The 15,078-nt window shown below is 39.8% G+C and overlaps 1 protein-coding gene across 3 annotated transcripts in view; it reads right to left on the bottom strand.

Annotated features, from left to right (window-relative positions):
• LOC126325417 (myeloid leukemia factor) overlaps positions 1-15,078 on the bottom strand; it is a 135,999-nt gene that overhangs the window by 106,174 nt on the left and 14,747 nt on the right. For all 3 annotated transcript variants that reach the window (XM_049995172.1, XM_049995173.1, XM_049995174.1), the window contains exon 2: positions 738-930. In XM_049995172.1, the coding sequence (XP_049851129.1) occupies positions 738-930 (193 nt within the window). The remainder of the gene's footprint in view (positions 1-737; positions 931-15,078) is intronic.

Consider the following 15,078-nt stretch of genomic DNA (forward strand, 5'->3'; position numbering starts at 1 on the left):
TGTGCTGCAACATGAAATTCAAATGAAAATAGTTTCATTACTACTCATATAATCTTTATTTGATGTGTGCTAAATAGTACCAGCACATAAAAAAGGTTATCACAACATTACAGAGATGTTTGAAGATGTCTCTCGCTCTGTTTATATGGGGCTCCCAAAGTCATTTTGTAAATAGGTTTCCGAATAATGCTTCTGGTTGGTCGTATAAACACTCTAGTTTCAACCACTTCAGGTCTTACAAGTGAACACAATGGCGAAAAAATAGTTTCCAAAATTCACTGTCTTCTGGAAGTTATGCTGCTCGTGAACATGGTAACTGAATTATAATTAAGGTTACAGTGGCACAATTCTATTAACCTTGTGTGCACAGGACATTTCACAATTACTACAAAGGTGTAAATATTGCAGAAAGATATACGGAAAAGCAGCTTACAGCTGTAGCTCTAATCTAAAAAGTAGTTGTGCGTGTTCACATTTTCTTAGTAACCAAAGGAAACATGACAAATTTGATGTAAAAGTCTCTCTCTCTCTCTCTCTCTCTCTCTCTCTCTCTCTCTCTCTCTCTCTCTCTCTCTGTGTGTGTGTGTGTGTGTGTGTGTGTGTGTGTGTTGTGTGTGTGTGTGTGTGTGTGTGTGTGTGTGTGTGTGTGTGTGTGAGAGAGAGAGAGAGAGAGAGAGAGAGAGAGAGAGAGAGAGAGAGAGAGAGAGAATTCAACATAAGATCTCCAACACACTTACAAAATTCTGGAATATGCTGTTCATGTTTGGAAATCCAAATGGCATCAAATCTTGACACCCCCTGCTTGCAGGAGAGTTCTGAGAACGTGGGCCTTCTAGAGCTGGAAAACCCATACCTCCCAACATTCCGAATGGATTCGAGAACATTGAATTCATCATGTCATTCATCTGACGCATGGACCGCATGTGTGCTCTGAAACACAAGTAATTTCACAGTCAATCAAAAATAAAGCCTGTCTAGACTACTGTTGTCACAGGAGTATTTAAAAAGTCTACTTCACAAGAAACAAGCATACTCTATAAAAGTATCCATTGTCATGACATGCAATCTATGCCCTCAATGGGGTCATTCTGTTTAAAAATCAGGTGTTTTGATGGATCTTAGGGTGACAATTTCAGAATTTAGTGATATTTGGTAAATGGATTCTACCTACATGTCTTTGTAAAACTACTGAACAGCACTGTCCTAACTGACAATTTTTCATAAACTCAGGTCTGCAGACTCCCGGGTGTGTACCCAATCATTAGTCAGGCACCAATTTATCTATTTTCAGAACCTACTGCTCAGTAATGAGTTGACCTGCAGTGCACCTAGTACGCAGGCCACTAAGTTGCTATTATGTATATAAAAAGTAGGATACATCTCAATTTTTTATGAAAAATGGCGAGAAAACACTTTTCTATGCTGTACTTTAAATATGTGATTTTTTAAAAAAATCATAACATTGCACATGGAAACCGTGGAAAACTCATGTTCATGTTCACTGTAACTATTTAGTCACAATACGAAGTATAAATAACAATGAAAAGAATTTGGCGTTGCAATTTGTAGTTATTACCTTGTCTCAAACAACCCCATCGCAAAAAATGTCAGATTTGAAATTTATGAAAGTCCTTATTTAGACAGTTGATAATCAACATGATTTTTTCCTGAAATGTTTACCTATGTGGTAGCAATCTTAAGTGCAAAGAAGAATATATTAACTTGATTCATTAGCAAAGATTAAAATGAAAATGACACAAATGCTATCTATATTCAGCAGACAGGGAATTGGTAAATAAAAATCTTGTGTCCTCCTTGACAAATTGTTCCTAAAATATTTGTGGTTGACTGGTAGGTCAGAACTGCAATTATTGTTTCAATTTAAAGGATTAGAAGAGACAGCTTGGGTGTACAAATGAGGTGATATATCATTCTGTTACTGTAAATTAAAAAATACTTCAGTGAAACATAAAAGGTGCAAACAACAAGAGACATTAAAAATGTTAAATATATACCAACACATCCAAGCATAAAAATTCAACAAAAAAGTTGCATTAAAAATTCAAAAAGAAGGAAATTTTATTTTTTAAACTCTTCCACCTCCCATAAAACTTTATTTTTTTGCCTCTTGATGCAAAAAAGAGGCAAGTTCACTTAAAGGACAGAGATGATTTTATTCATGGCACTTGTTGTCAACTTTATGCACTTTGCGATGAAAGTAAATACTACTCTGACAATGCTCCACGAGCACAGAGCAAGTGAAAACTTTAACCTGTTCATTAAGAGTTGAATTCTATATTTCTGAGTAAGGAGCTCCGTTACATCAGAAAAACTGTTGCACTGTTCACATGGATACTCCACACAAACACAGGGCATTAATTTTCTTAGTTTCTTCACAGATCAAATCGTGTGAAAGTTTCTTAGAACACAGGTACAGTACAGTGAAGACAGTTCCAGAAACACAACAATCGCAAAATGCATTTACAGTCTCTGCTTATAACACCTTTGTAATGAAGGGACTTCCAACAGATGCAAATGGGAGCACTGTTGCTATGAAAGCTCATGAAGACACTTTGTGCTGTAAGTTGCACAGTATGTAGCTTTCAAATACAATGAAATGGCAGACAAGACATTTACAAGAATCACATGAATTTAAAGATGTTGAGATTAACTGCATACCTACTGCTGAATCACAATTCCTTTCTTGACTCAGTTGGAATTGTGCTGTTTGGGTTCCCTTCTCCAATGTTTTATGTAAGGTGGATGACCCATCATTATAAAGACACAGTGCATGGTTGTATAAGCTAGTCAATAAGCACCATGAAAAATATCTTCTACCACTTAAGTGAACTAGTTTTGTATATGCATCAAGATGTCAAAGAGAATGAAACAGTTATATGCAAAGTGGAAGTGTTTTAAAAATAAATTCTTTTTTGTATTTGGATTTTTTTATGGAACTGTTCTTTGCAGAATTTACATATATGTGTGTGTGTGTGTGTACCTGTCCTCCCCCCCCCCCCAAGGTAAGTCTTTCCGCTCCCGGGGAGTGGAATGACTCCTTACCTCCTCCCTTAAAACCCACATCCTTACGTCTTTCCCTCTCCTTCCCTTTTTTCCGATGAAGCAACCGTTGGTTACGAAAGCTTGAATTTTGTGTGTCTATTGACCTGCCAGCGCTTTTGTTTGGTAAGTCACATCATCTTATGTCTCATTACTGTTTGCACCTTTTCTTATGTTTCACTGAAGTATCATTTTAATTTACAGTGACAGAATAATAATATATCAACTCATTTGTGCATCTGAAAAGACAAACAGCAGTGAAATGCAACATTCCATTGTGGAAATGAATGGTAACCCTTTTAAGTTCTCACCTACTTACAGTTCTGATCTACTGGTCAACCACAATTATTTTATGAACACTGTTTCAAGGAATACGTAACACTTATTTACCAATGCCTTGCAGTGATGAATGGTGGAATGGCACATGTATGTAGCATTTTAATTGTATTTTTGTTTTTTGTTAATGAGTAAAGTTAGGATATTCTACTCTGCATGTAAGACTGCTACCACGTATGTAACTAACATTTCAGCAAAAAATCAAGTTGAGATTCAACAATCTATGTAACCCCCCCCCCCCCCCACTTTGAAATTCATCAAATTTGACTAATTACTCAGTGTGGTACTAAATTCTTTTCATTGTTATTTATACCTAATACTGGAAGTGAAGAGTTACAGAGCACGAGATGCGGCCTCTACTAATTTTAAAAGAAGTATCACAGCATGTAAAAAGTGTTTCAGCATTTTTCATTAAAAATCTGAATGATGTATCCTACTTTTTATACATTATATCAGCCTAATAGCCTACATACTAGGATTACTAATTATTGAGTAGTGGGACTCTGAAAATGGGAAAATTGGTGTATCAAATTACTGGGTACACAGCCTTAAGTTTTAAAACATGAACCTATCCAAAAGGGTTAGAGTTAGGATAATGTCATTTGGCAGTTTTACTATTAAGACACATAGTGCCAATGTACCAAATTCTGAAATGGTACTCTTTTCACCCCCCCCCCCCCCCCCCCCAAGAGATTACAAGGAATGACCCTACTACATGTTTATTATTTCTAAAAAAAAACTAGGAATAACAGAATAATATATAACAGTAAAGCGTTTTGATTTGAATTTGGTCAATTTATCAAAAGTTATTTTGAGATAATACTGCACAACTCTTCCTGTCAGCTGGGACATGACATTCATGACCAAACTGCAAAATTTAAATAATCTGCCATGGAATTACAGTATCATTTTGTGGAGCAAATGATCAAAGCTCCTTACATAACCAGTAACCAGAAGTTATGTTTATTTGAGACTGCCAATTTGATACTCACTGCAGAGATACATAGTCAAGTTAACAAAAAGATTTTCATTGTTTTATGAAATAATATCAAGTAAAGAGAAAAAAAGAAAAAAATAGATATCAATTGCTGATTGCATTTGAAATTTAAGTTTACAAGCAGGAATACATCATAAACCACTCAATTTAATGGCATTACATAATTTTAACTAGAATGGTTTGTAGATATTTCATTAAAAATAATTCCTTGTTTTACAAAAATTATATGCATGTGAAATCAAGTTACAGTTCCTACACACACACACACACACACACACACACACACACACACACACACACACAGATTTTTGAATACAAAAAATGTTGACATAAAAAGAAAAAAAATCTCAGGAAATCATAATTGTGAAACAAATACAATTACAGCACACCTAACAGGTATTTGCTAAACCTGCCCTAGAAAGTTCAGTGGTGTAAACAAATGCATGCACAACTGTATCTTAGACTGAGTACAGAAAATATCATAGAATATTAATACTCAGCTAAAGGGTTCACTAGGTGCCTGAAGCAGTTCACTTCATCAGTCTCAAGATCTAGGTGAAGCAAAATAAGCGAAAGCCAGCAGCAGAAATTACAAAAGTAAACTTGAATTCATCACCTGTTAAATACAGAAGAAATCTTTTCCTTTCAGCAAGAAGAAGTTGCAAGATGTTATGGAACTTTTACATAAGAATAATATGCATAAAACAGCAAAAAGTTAAAGTGATTTATTGTTACATTAATAATTTTTGTAAGTTATTTCTCACAATTTATTCAAAAAATCTAAGAATGTCATAAGTCTACACCAAAAGTCTATTTCAGTTCATAGATTTTCCAAATATTTATTTTGCTCTCCTGTAAAGTTACTTCTTGTGGCTAAGACTGATCATTCTGACCCTCTTCAACTGTCACTCATTGAAATGCATCCCTTATTCCAGAGTGCTTGTTATAGTAACTGCAGTTTTCACCAAACAGTGGATGGGGGAGAAGAAGGGAGAGGGAAGACAGAACAGAGGAAGTGGAGACTGCAGGGAAGAGGGTGTGGCACAAGTGAAGTTTGGCAGGTGGAAATGGATGTGAAGCAGGGGGTTAGTGGGAATTGAGGTCAACAAGAGTACAGATAGAAGGATGTGTTCAAGGCCAAGTACATAATTTAGAGAAGTTGGTGTTGGGGGGGGGGGGGGGGGAGATGATTATCCACAAGCTACGGTTGTGAAGCAGCCATTGAAATTGAATAATCTGTGTGCCCAAACATATTCCAATAGCAGGTCGGTAAATGATCTTTGGCACATTTTGACAGTAACCATTCAATTGTACAGACTGTACAGGTTGAACAGGTTTGAGATCAAGCCCGTAAATTCTGACAAGAAATTTCAGTAGAGCTTGTATATATGATATGATAAGTTTCACAGATGCTTCAGTTTTGACAGTATGACAGGATAAGGAGGGTGCTATACAACGAAGCCTCACAAATGAAACAGATTTAGTGCAGCTGCCACCTGCAACAAAAGAGGTGGAACAAAGATTTAGCGAACATGAATGTATATCGAGACAATGCATCAAAAGAATTACACGCAAGAAGTTTGAGCAGCTTCCAAACGTCGTATCGATGTCTGATGGAGGAAGGAACCAATTTCAGAAGTGTTCGTCACTTCATTTCCCTTTAGAATGGCGAAAAAGTCGAGACCCAGGTGAAGTTACAGTCCTACAATGCCACATGAGGACCCTGTTTGGGCACCAAGGAAGACTGATGTCTGGAGGACCCAGGATAACCAATCAGTCTGTTTCCACTGCGGACGACCAGGACATGTGGTGCCCTATTGTCAGGAAAGGCAGTGGAGATTTGATTAGGCCCATGGCAGAAAACAGCCAACCGATCTTAGCTGACGCCAACTCCAGGACGACGAAGATTACCAGGAAGATGTGGGTGCAGGACAAGGTAGATCACCATCGTCACAAACTAGCTACTGGAGAGGACGCTCTCAACACACCGATCAAAGTCTCCATCGCCGTTTAATAGCTCCAGCCGGTCACCTAGCCGCCGCAACATGGAAAACTAAAGGGTTAAACATTCCTTGGTGAGGCTACCCAAGAGAAAAATCCTCCGCTATCGATCACTACAAAAATGATAGGAAACTACGTCGATCTCCTCATGGATGGCTGACCAGCCCAAGCTCTTGTGGACTCTGGAACATCATATTCAGTCATTTCGGAGAAGTATCATCGCCAGTTGCTAAAAAACCGCATTCGTTGACAACAAAATATCTCTGCTGAAGGTGGCTAATGGGAAATACGTAAAACTTACAGGAAGATTTATCATTCGTGTGGGTGTAAGTGGCCATACAGGGCCCTTAGAAATCATCGTCTTAGAAGAGTGTAGTCATGACGTCATTCTCGCATGGGACTTTTTGAAAGCTTCTCAGGCAATTATAGATGGTGGTCGCTCTAAGATTATGCAAGATGAGATGACATACTGTGGACAGGAAGATGCACATCAGTGTGTGGAGATTGAGTGCTGGGTGAAGAGATCATTCCTGCAGTCAGCACTAGAAAGGTTAACTGTCATGTGTCATGACATGCATCAACCCATGAAACTTGTGGTGGAATGCAAGAGAAGCATATCACTGAAGAATAACGGTCATCCCAGCATCTGTCGCCTCGTTTAAGAACAGATTCTGTTAATTGTGGATAGTTAACTATAGCCGAGAACTGCAGATCCTTCAAAGATGCATGTGTGTAGCAAACGCTGAGCTGTTAATTGCCGAACAGCTGATTATCATAGAAACCTCCCATGCTGAGTCTGTGGGCAAAATTTGCACCACCACTGAGACAATATCTTCTAGCTCAACTATCACCAGATCTCACTAAGGAACAACAGAAGAAGCTACTTGCCACTCTTCGAGAGTTCTCTGAATGCTTCAATCCAAATGTGAAGAGCAATTTTCATTGAACCACCTTCACAATTTTCTATTTTTCCAATCTCGCATAGTGCATGGAAAGAACTAACACCTATATCTTTCCCTATGGGCTCTGATTTCCCTTATTTTATAGTAGTGATTGTTTCTCCCTATGTAGGTCGGTATGAACATTCTGGTAAGGATCCTACACTGCACAGCAGTATTCTAAAAGAAGATGTACAAGTGCAGTGTAGTCAATCTCCGTAGTAGATCTGTTAAATTTTCTAGTGTCCTGCCAATAAAATGCAACCTTTGGTTAGCCTTCCTCACAACATTTCCAAAGTGTTCCTTCCAGTTTAAGTTGTTCGTAATTGTAATACCTGCACTGGAGACCATCAACCAATAAGCCAGCAACAGAAAATAATTAAGAATGACATCATTCAGCCTTCATAGAGCCCATGGTCGTCATCAGTGGTTCTCGTCAGGAAGATGGATGGCAGTTGGCGCTTGTGTATTGATTACAGGAAGCTTAATAAGATAACTAAAGGGATGTTTACCCTCTTCCACGAATTAGCAATACACTAGATTGTCTGAAGGGGGCTAAGTTTTTCTCAACCATGGACATGTACTCTGGATACCAGCAAATGTAATTAGATGAGGCTGATTGTGAGGAAACTGCACTCATCACCTCTGAGGGCCTGTATGAGTTTTCTGCAATACTCCAGCAACTTTTGAACGCATGATGGATAATCTTATACGTCACCTGAAGTGGACGATTTGTCTTTGTTATTTAAATGACAGTGTTCTCAGAGACATCGATGAACATATAAAAAGACTGAGGACCGTTCTTAAGTGTCTTCAACAAAGCCGACAAACTTAATCCATGAAATTGTGTCTTTGGAACAAAAGAAATCAAAATACTTAGACACCTTGTGTCACACGAAGGTGTGCGGCCAGACCCAGGAAAGAAGAGAGTTATAACAGAATTTCCTATTCCTAAAAGTATTAGAGATGTGTGAAGCTTTGTCGGATCATGTTCTTATTAGTCGTTTTATCAAAGACTTTTGCATCAAAGCCAGGCCACTCCAATAGTTGTTAAAAGCTGATGCTAAATTCATCTGGGGTGGTGCTTAACGAGATTCTTTCTATGTGCTGCAAAAAGCTTTGACGACTGACCCTATACTTTGTCTGTATGATGAGAGAGCACCTACAGAACTACACACAGATGCCAGTGGGTATGGGATCAGTTCAGTTCTGGTGCCAAGAAAAGAGAAGGTTATTGACTTTGCTTCTAGGACACTTACAAAAGTCTAAAGAAACTACACAACAATAGAAAGAGAATGTCTTGCTGTGATCTTGGCCATGTGAAAATTTTGACAGTATCTCTATGGAAGGCCATTCACAGTTATTACAGACCATCATTCACTTTGTTGGTTGACAGGTCTTAAGGACCTAACAGGACGACTTGCCAGGTGGGCACTACGTCTTCAAGAGTATGACATTACCATAGTGTACAAAAGTGGAAGAAAACACCAAGATGCCAAATGTCTCAAGAAACCATGTGCAATTACCATCAAGACTGATGAAGATAGGACTGCCTCGCAGTACTCTAGGATCTCTCTGCTGAGCAGAAGAAGGTTGCCAAGATATCTCAAATTATACTTGCCTTATATTGTTCAGAGGATGTGAAAGTGTAATTTAAGGTAGTTAATGGATTACTTTGCTAGAAAAACTTTGATCTGTTTGCATAGCAGGGAGGTGCATGTTAAATTTTGTATGGAATTACTGTCTCAATAGCACACTCACTTAGATGTTCTCCAGAAATTTCATGACACACCTGAGGCCGGACATTTAGGACTTATCAAGACATATGATAGAATCCGCAAGAGATTTTTCTTGACAGGTTTATTTAGGAATGTCTGCCACTATGTGTTGCACTGTCAAGAGCGCCAGAGGAGAAAGGCAGTTCCTCAGAAACACCCTGGACAACTCATACCAATTCCACCAGCGAAAACACCTTCCCAGCATGTTGGGATTGACCTCCTCAGACGATTTCCAACGTCTGCTAGTGGCAATAGGTGGATTATTGTTTGCACCGATTATCTGACATGCTATGCCATTAAAAAGCCATGAAAGCAGCCGAAGCATTCAAGGTAGCCAAAATCATTGTGGAAGACATTTATTAAAACACGGTGCCCCAAGGTAGTTAATTACAGATTGAGGGAAAGTTTTTCAATCTAATCTTGTGAGAGATAAACCATCAGTGCAACATTACTTATCACATGACTGCCTACCATCCGCAAACTAACGGGCTTACTGAACGTCTTAATGAGACCTTGGCCGACAAGCTATCAATGTTCATCATTTGAGCAGAATAACTGGAATAAGGTGCTACCTTTCGTGACATTTGCCTACAACACTGCCAAACAAGACACCATAGCACTGGACACTATGTTTCCGTTACATCCTGATGACGCCGACGACAACTACATCGGCCAGGTGACAACCAGTATGCCACAGGCTCAAGAAAATCACCTAAGGTTTGACGTGAGCCACCGCCCTGTTGTCTAGCAGCCTGGTGACCTTATCTGGATCTTCACTCCTGTTCGGAAGGTTGGAGTCTCTAAGAAGGTCGTAAGATAGTTGTCCGATGTTACTTATGAAGTTAAAGATTTCAACCCTGACAAGACGACGAAAGATCAGAGATGTGGTGCACATCCTTCAAATGAAGTCCTATTAGGCTCCTGCAACCAAGGGTAAATTCGAAATACCAGCGACAGGCAACAAGAGGAAAGGTAACTAAGAACGTAGGGGCAAGGGTAGTTCTAAGATCACTGCCAGGGCGAACATAAGTCATCGGGAGTCGGAGTATGTGGGACCGATGACTCGTTCCCGGACTAGGAGGACGTAACACCGAGACGCTGTTCTCTTAAGGAGGGAGCAATGTCACATAAGAAGCCTAGTAGCTCCATGGCATAGTGGTTATGATACTAAGCTGTCGCATGGAGGATCGCGAGTCCAAAACTCACCTGGACTGCACAATTTTAATGTCAATATTTGGTTGGAGTACATTCTAGAAGTATCCCCAAATGTCAAGAATCATTGTACTGTAATGTTCTGAGCTTTATATATACTGTATGTGTTCTGGCTGGTGGCAGTTTGCTCCACACACTTGTATGGACAAGTGCTGAATAAACCTCTGAAGTGAAGTTAGTGTTCGTCATTAGTCATTCATGTAATTACACCTTCTTCTACACGACAATATTAATAAAACATTAAAAGTGTGATTTTTCATTTGACTAGTGCCTTAAAGTAAAGCTCACATTTTATTTAACTGCATCTTTTCTTTATTTCTGCATAGCAGGGAGGCGCATGTTAAATTTTGTATGGAATTACTGTCTCAATAGCACATGTTTACGATGAGCAACTTTTCAAAATGCATTATGCCCACTGGTGAGCAAAACTGAGTTTGTTATGATATTTTGATTTGCTAAGAAATGTTGGCTGCAATGAAGATTTGTCGACTGAAGTGAACCTAGTAATTGACCAAAAATGCCTATTGGTATCTGTTTTCAGTATTACAGCATTATTGTGTATTAACACGAAGGAATTTAATTACAGATGTCTGCTGCAAGCAAGCATTGATTTAAATCAATGGGAAAACTGAAAATATGTGCAGGACCGGGAATGAATCCCAGATTTCCTGCTTACTAGGCAAGATGCAATGTCCACTGCGTCATCCAGTCACTGATAATTGCAAAGCACGGACTACCCTAACGTGCCTTCCACCAGAACCAAATTCTAAGTTTATCCACTCACTACTAATGAAGTGCCCCTTGCCCATTATCTCTAGTACTCCCAGCATTTCCCTGACTGCCCTAAGAGTTCAAGCCTGGTGTGCATTTGTACCGAAGAGATCACTGGTCATCCTTACCTTGATTACGTAAGTGTTGTGTTTGTTCTTTCAGATATGTCCTAATGAACAAACACTACATGTATATCATTGTGTGAGTGTTTTCTTTCGTTCACTTAGAAATACAGAAGTCGGATGTAAAAAATTTGTTCCGTTAAGATGGAGAGTAGCCTAAATATTGTGTGGATGCATATTTTTCAATCACTTTTTGTCTTCTAGTTAAAAGAGAATGTCCGGGGCATGTGACTTCGCTAATTTCCTATTCAAAGACACTCCATTTACCTGCTGATCGACTAGAATACAAACTTCATAAAATTTCACAAACACTGAAACCAAACAGTTTATGCAGAAGTGAGTGAAACAAAAAGATTGGGGAAAAGATGAGAAAATATTTGCTCACTAGGAACCAATTAAAATTTTTAAGCCTGTAAAAGGATTCATTTGAAGAAATAGGTAGTATGTAAGAATATACCAGCAGCCATTGCTGTATTAGACTACCAGTTACTACATTCCAGTCATGTCATCTTCAGGCCCGTATCACACTAAGTAACTCATGAATGTATAAGACTAGGCACCAAAACTTTTTTCCACTTCTGCAACTATCTGAAATACATGAGCATGAGAACTCTATACATACATACACACACACACACACACACACACACACACACACACACACACACACACATATTAAGTTTTGACAGCTATGGATCTAGGTACAAGTATTGGTTGCCTTGTCTTACACATTCATAAGTAGTACTTATTGTCATTCAAGCGACAGCCCTGAAGATGACATGATTGGAACATAACAATATCAATATAACAGCTGCTGTCCCATTCTCCTGAACCCAGGGTAGCTGAAACAGTCATTGACATGAAACTCTGAACTCACCCCAACTAATTTTCTGATGAATCTTCAAAGTGCTTCTTGCCTTCAGGAAAAGAAGGCTACACCTTTAGCAGAATATCATCTCTGAACAAGATTAAACAAGAAAAGAACTACAATGTGGAAAACTACTAAGCTTCAGATGGGAATAAATAAATATTGAAGAGAGAATGAAGTAACAGTGTGTTTCACCTAGATTACAAGATCATGTAGCAAGCATATTGTTAAGATAGTGTTTGTAATTGTTTTGATGAGAAGTCAGCCCTCAAAAAAATATTGTTAACACTATCAACACTATCACCAGAAAAGTTTCTATTTGTGGTATTAAAGTGCTTTACTGAATATTAAAAACCAAATTTCCAAAAACTAACCTACATGCATTGTTTCTACAACAGCTTACATTGAAAGGCATTTTTCAACCCCACTTAGTCCATTACAAGAGGAGGAGGAGGATCTTAGTGTTTAACGTCCCGTCGACAATGAGGTCATCAGAGACGGAGCGCAGGCTCGGGTGAGGGAAGGATGGGGAAGGAAATCAGCCGTGCCCTTTCAAAGGAACCGAACCATCCCGGCATTTGCCTGAAGTGATTTAGGGAAATCACGGAAAACCTAAATCAGGATGGCCGGAGACGCATTACAAGAGTCTATACAATTTGATGGTAATACAAAAACATTTACCTTGCAGTACCTTCTCTCCATCTGCAAAATTCTCCTGCTATGCAATACCAAATTCCTGGAACCTATAACACACACAAACTCTTGCCCTGCAGAAACTAGAGCAACATGAACAATGCCACCTCAAAAAGCTCTCCATGCTGCTCACTTCCTACTCCTGCCTTTGAGTACCACTGTCCATCACATCTTCAACAGCCTCCAAACGTCCCTCACATCCTCTCATAGGTGACAAACCACGTCTCACAGATCTATGTTCACCCCACCCTCCAAAACTGCCTCTCAGCACCACAAGGAAACCAGAAGCTAAACAGACCCAAAACAATCATGAACCTTTCCTCTAGAAGCCATAGCCCCCCATAAATATCAGTCTTTTCCAAAAGCCTCACCTTTTGCCCCATTCCCAAATTCAGTCATGCTGGACTTGTTTAAGACCATATCCTCTCCCGGACCCTACAGTGGAAACACTTTACCACCAACCCTACTAGTCAGGCTCAACCGAAGACCAGAACTGAACCCTGCCTAACTCAGTTCACTCCTCCACCCAACCAGGATCGATCCCCACTGCCCCCAAACCACCCCCTGTTAACTTCCCAAAATTTCTTAACCTCAAACCTTGCCTCAACCATTCCCCAAATCCCTCAACATTCTAACTAACCTAACATTCATAGAAAAAACAACAGTCCAGCACCTAAAAGCTGATCCTGATTTATAATCCTACCTGCAGACAAAAGCTGCACAACTGTTTTTTTTAACTGTAAGTAATACATGGCAGAAGGATTCCACCAACTGTCAGGTACTTCCACTTACAAACCTTGCCTTGGTGACCCCATTCTAATAATCCAGCGGGATCTCCAGTCACTATTCAAATCCCTAGGCCAATTCCAGAACCTCTCTTGGAGTCCATCTCTCTACTCATCCCTACCCACACTCTTACCTTCTACATGCTTCCCAAGTCCATAAACCTAACCACCCAGCACACACCACTGTGGCCGGTTACTGTGCACCTAATGAGAGAATCTCTGCTTTTGTAAACCAACACCTTCAATCTATTATTCGGAACCTACCCTCCTATATAAAAGACACCATTTCCTCCATCAACTCTCTACAGTTCCTGTCCCTTTACCACATGGTGCCCTGCTCGTCACTATTGATGCCACTTCCCTGTAACCTAACAGCCCTAATGCCCATGGCCTTACCGTTATTGGACACTACCTTTCCCAACATCTGACAGATCCCAAACCAACAACTCCCTTCCTAGTTGCCATGAGAAACTATATCCTCACCCATAATTACTTCTCTTTTGAAGGCATTATCTACGAAGAAATGTATGGTAAACCTATGGGCACCCGCATTTCCTATGCCAACCTATTCATGGGCCATCTAGAGGAATACTTCCTTAAAACCTAGAATCCTAAACCCCTCAAATGTTTCACATTCATTGATGACATCTTTGCTATCTGGATCGAAGGTGAGGACAATGTATCCACATTCCTCCAGAACCTAAACAACTTCTCCCCCATTTGCTTCACCTGGTCCTACTTAACATGACAAGCCATCTTCCTAGATGTTGACAAGGTGGCTACATCAATACATCTGTCCACACCAAACCCACTAACCACCAGCAATACCTCCACTTCAACTGCTGCCACCTGTTCCATACCAAGAAGTTTCTTCCATAGAGCCTAGCCACCCATGGTCATCGCATCTGCAGTGACGAGAAGTCCCCCCTCTAAATATACCAAGGGGTCTCACTTAAGCCTTCACTGACCGTATTATCGTCCCAATCCCATTCAAAAACCAATCTCCTGTGCCTTATCTCTCCAGTCTCCAACTACCTCCCAAAGTCCAGTTGTCCAGCCACAAAAGAGCATTCCCCCCTGAACTCAGTACCACCCAGGACTGGACATTTTCTGCTAGGGTTTCAATTACCTCTCCTCGTGCTCTCAAATGAGAAATGTTCTGCCCACTATTCTTCCCACCCGTCCCACAGTGGTATTTGTCACCCACCAGACCTACACAATATACTGTTTCATCCTTACACAACCCCTGCTCCCAATCCCTTAGCTCATGGCTCATACCCCTGTAATAGACCTAGATGCAAAACCTGTCCCATACATCCTCTTCCTACCACCAGTCATGTGGACTACAAGCTAAGTTGCAACCACTGTGCCGCATTCTATGTAGGTATGACAAACAATAAGCTGTCTCCACATGAATGGCCACCGACAAACTGTGGCAAAGAAACAAGTGGACCATCCTGTTGCTGAACACACTGCTAAACATGATATCCTTCATTTCATTAACTGCTTCACAGCCT

Source organism: Schistocerca gregaria, chromosome 2 (assembly GCF_023897955.1).
Source record: "Schistocerca gregaria isolate iqSchGreg1 chromosome 2, iqSchGreg1.2, whole genome shotgun sequence".
Taxonomy (NCBI): domain Eukaryota; kingdom Metazoa; phylum Arthropoda; class Insecta; order Orthoptera; family Acrididae; genus Schistocerca; species Schistocerca gregaria.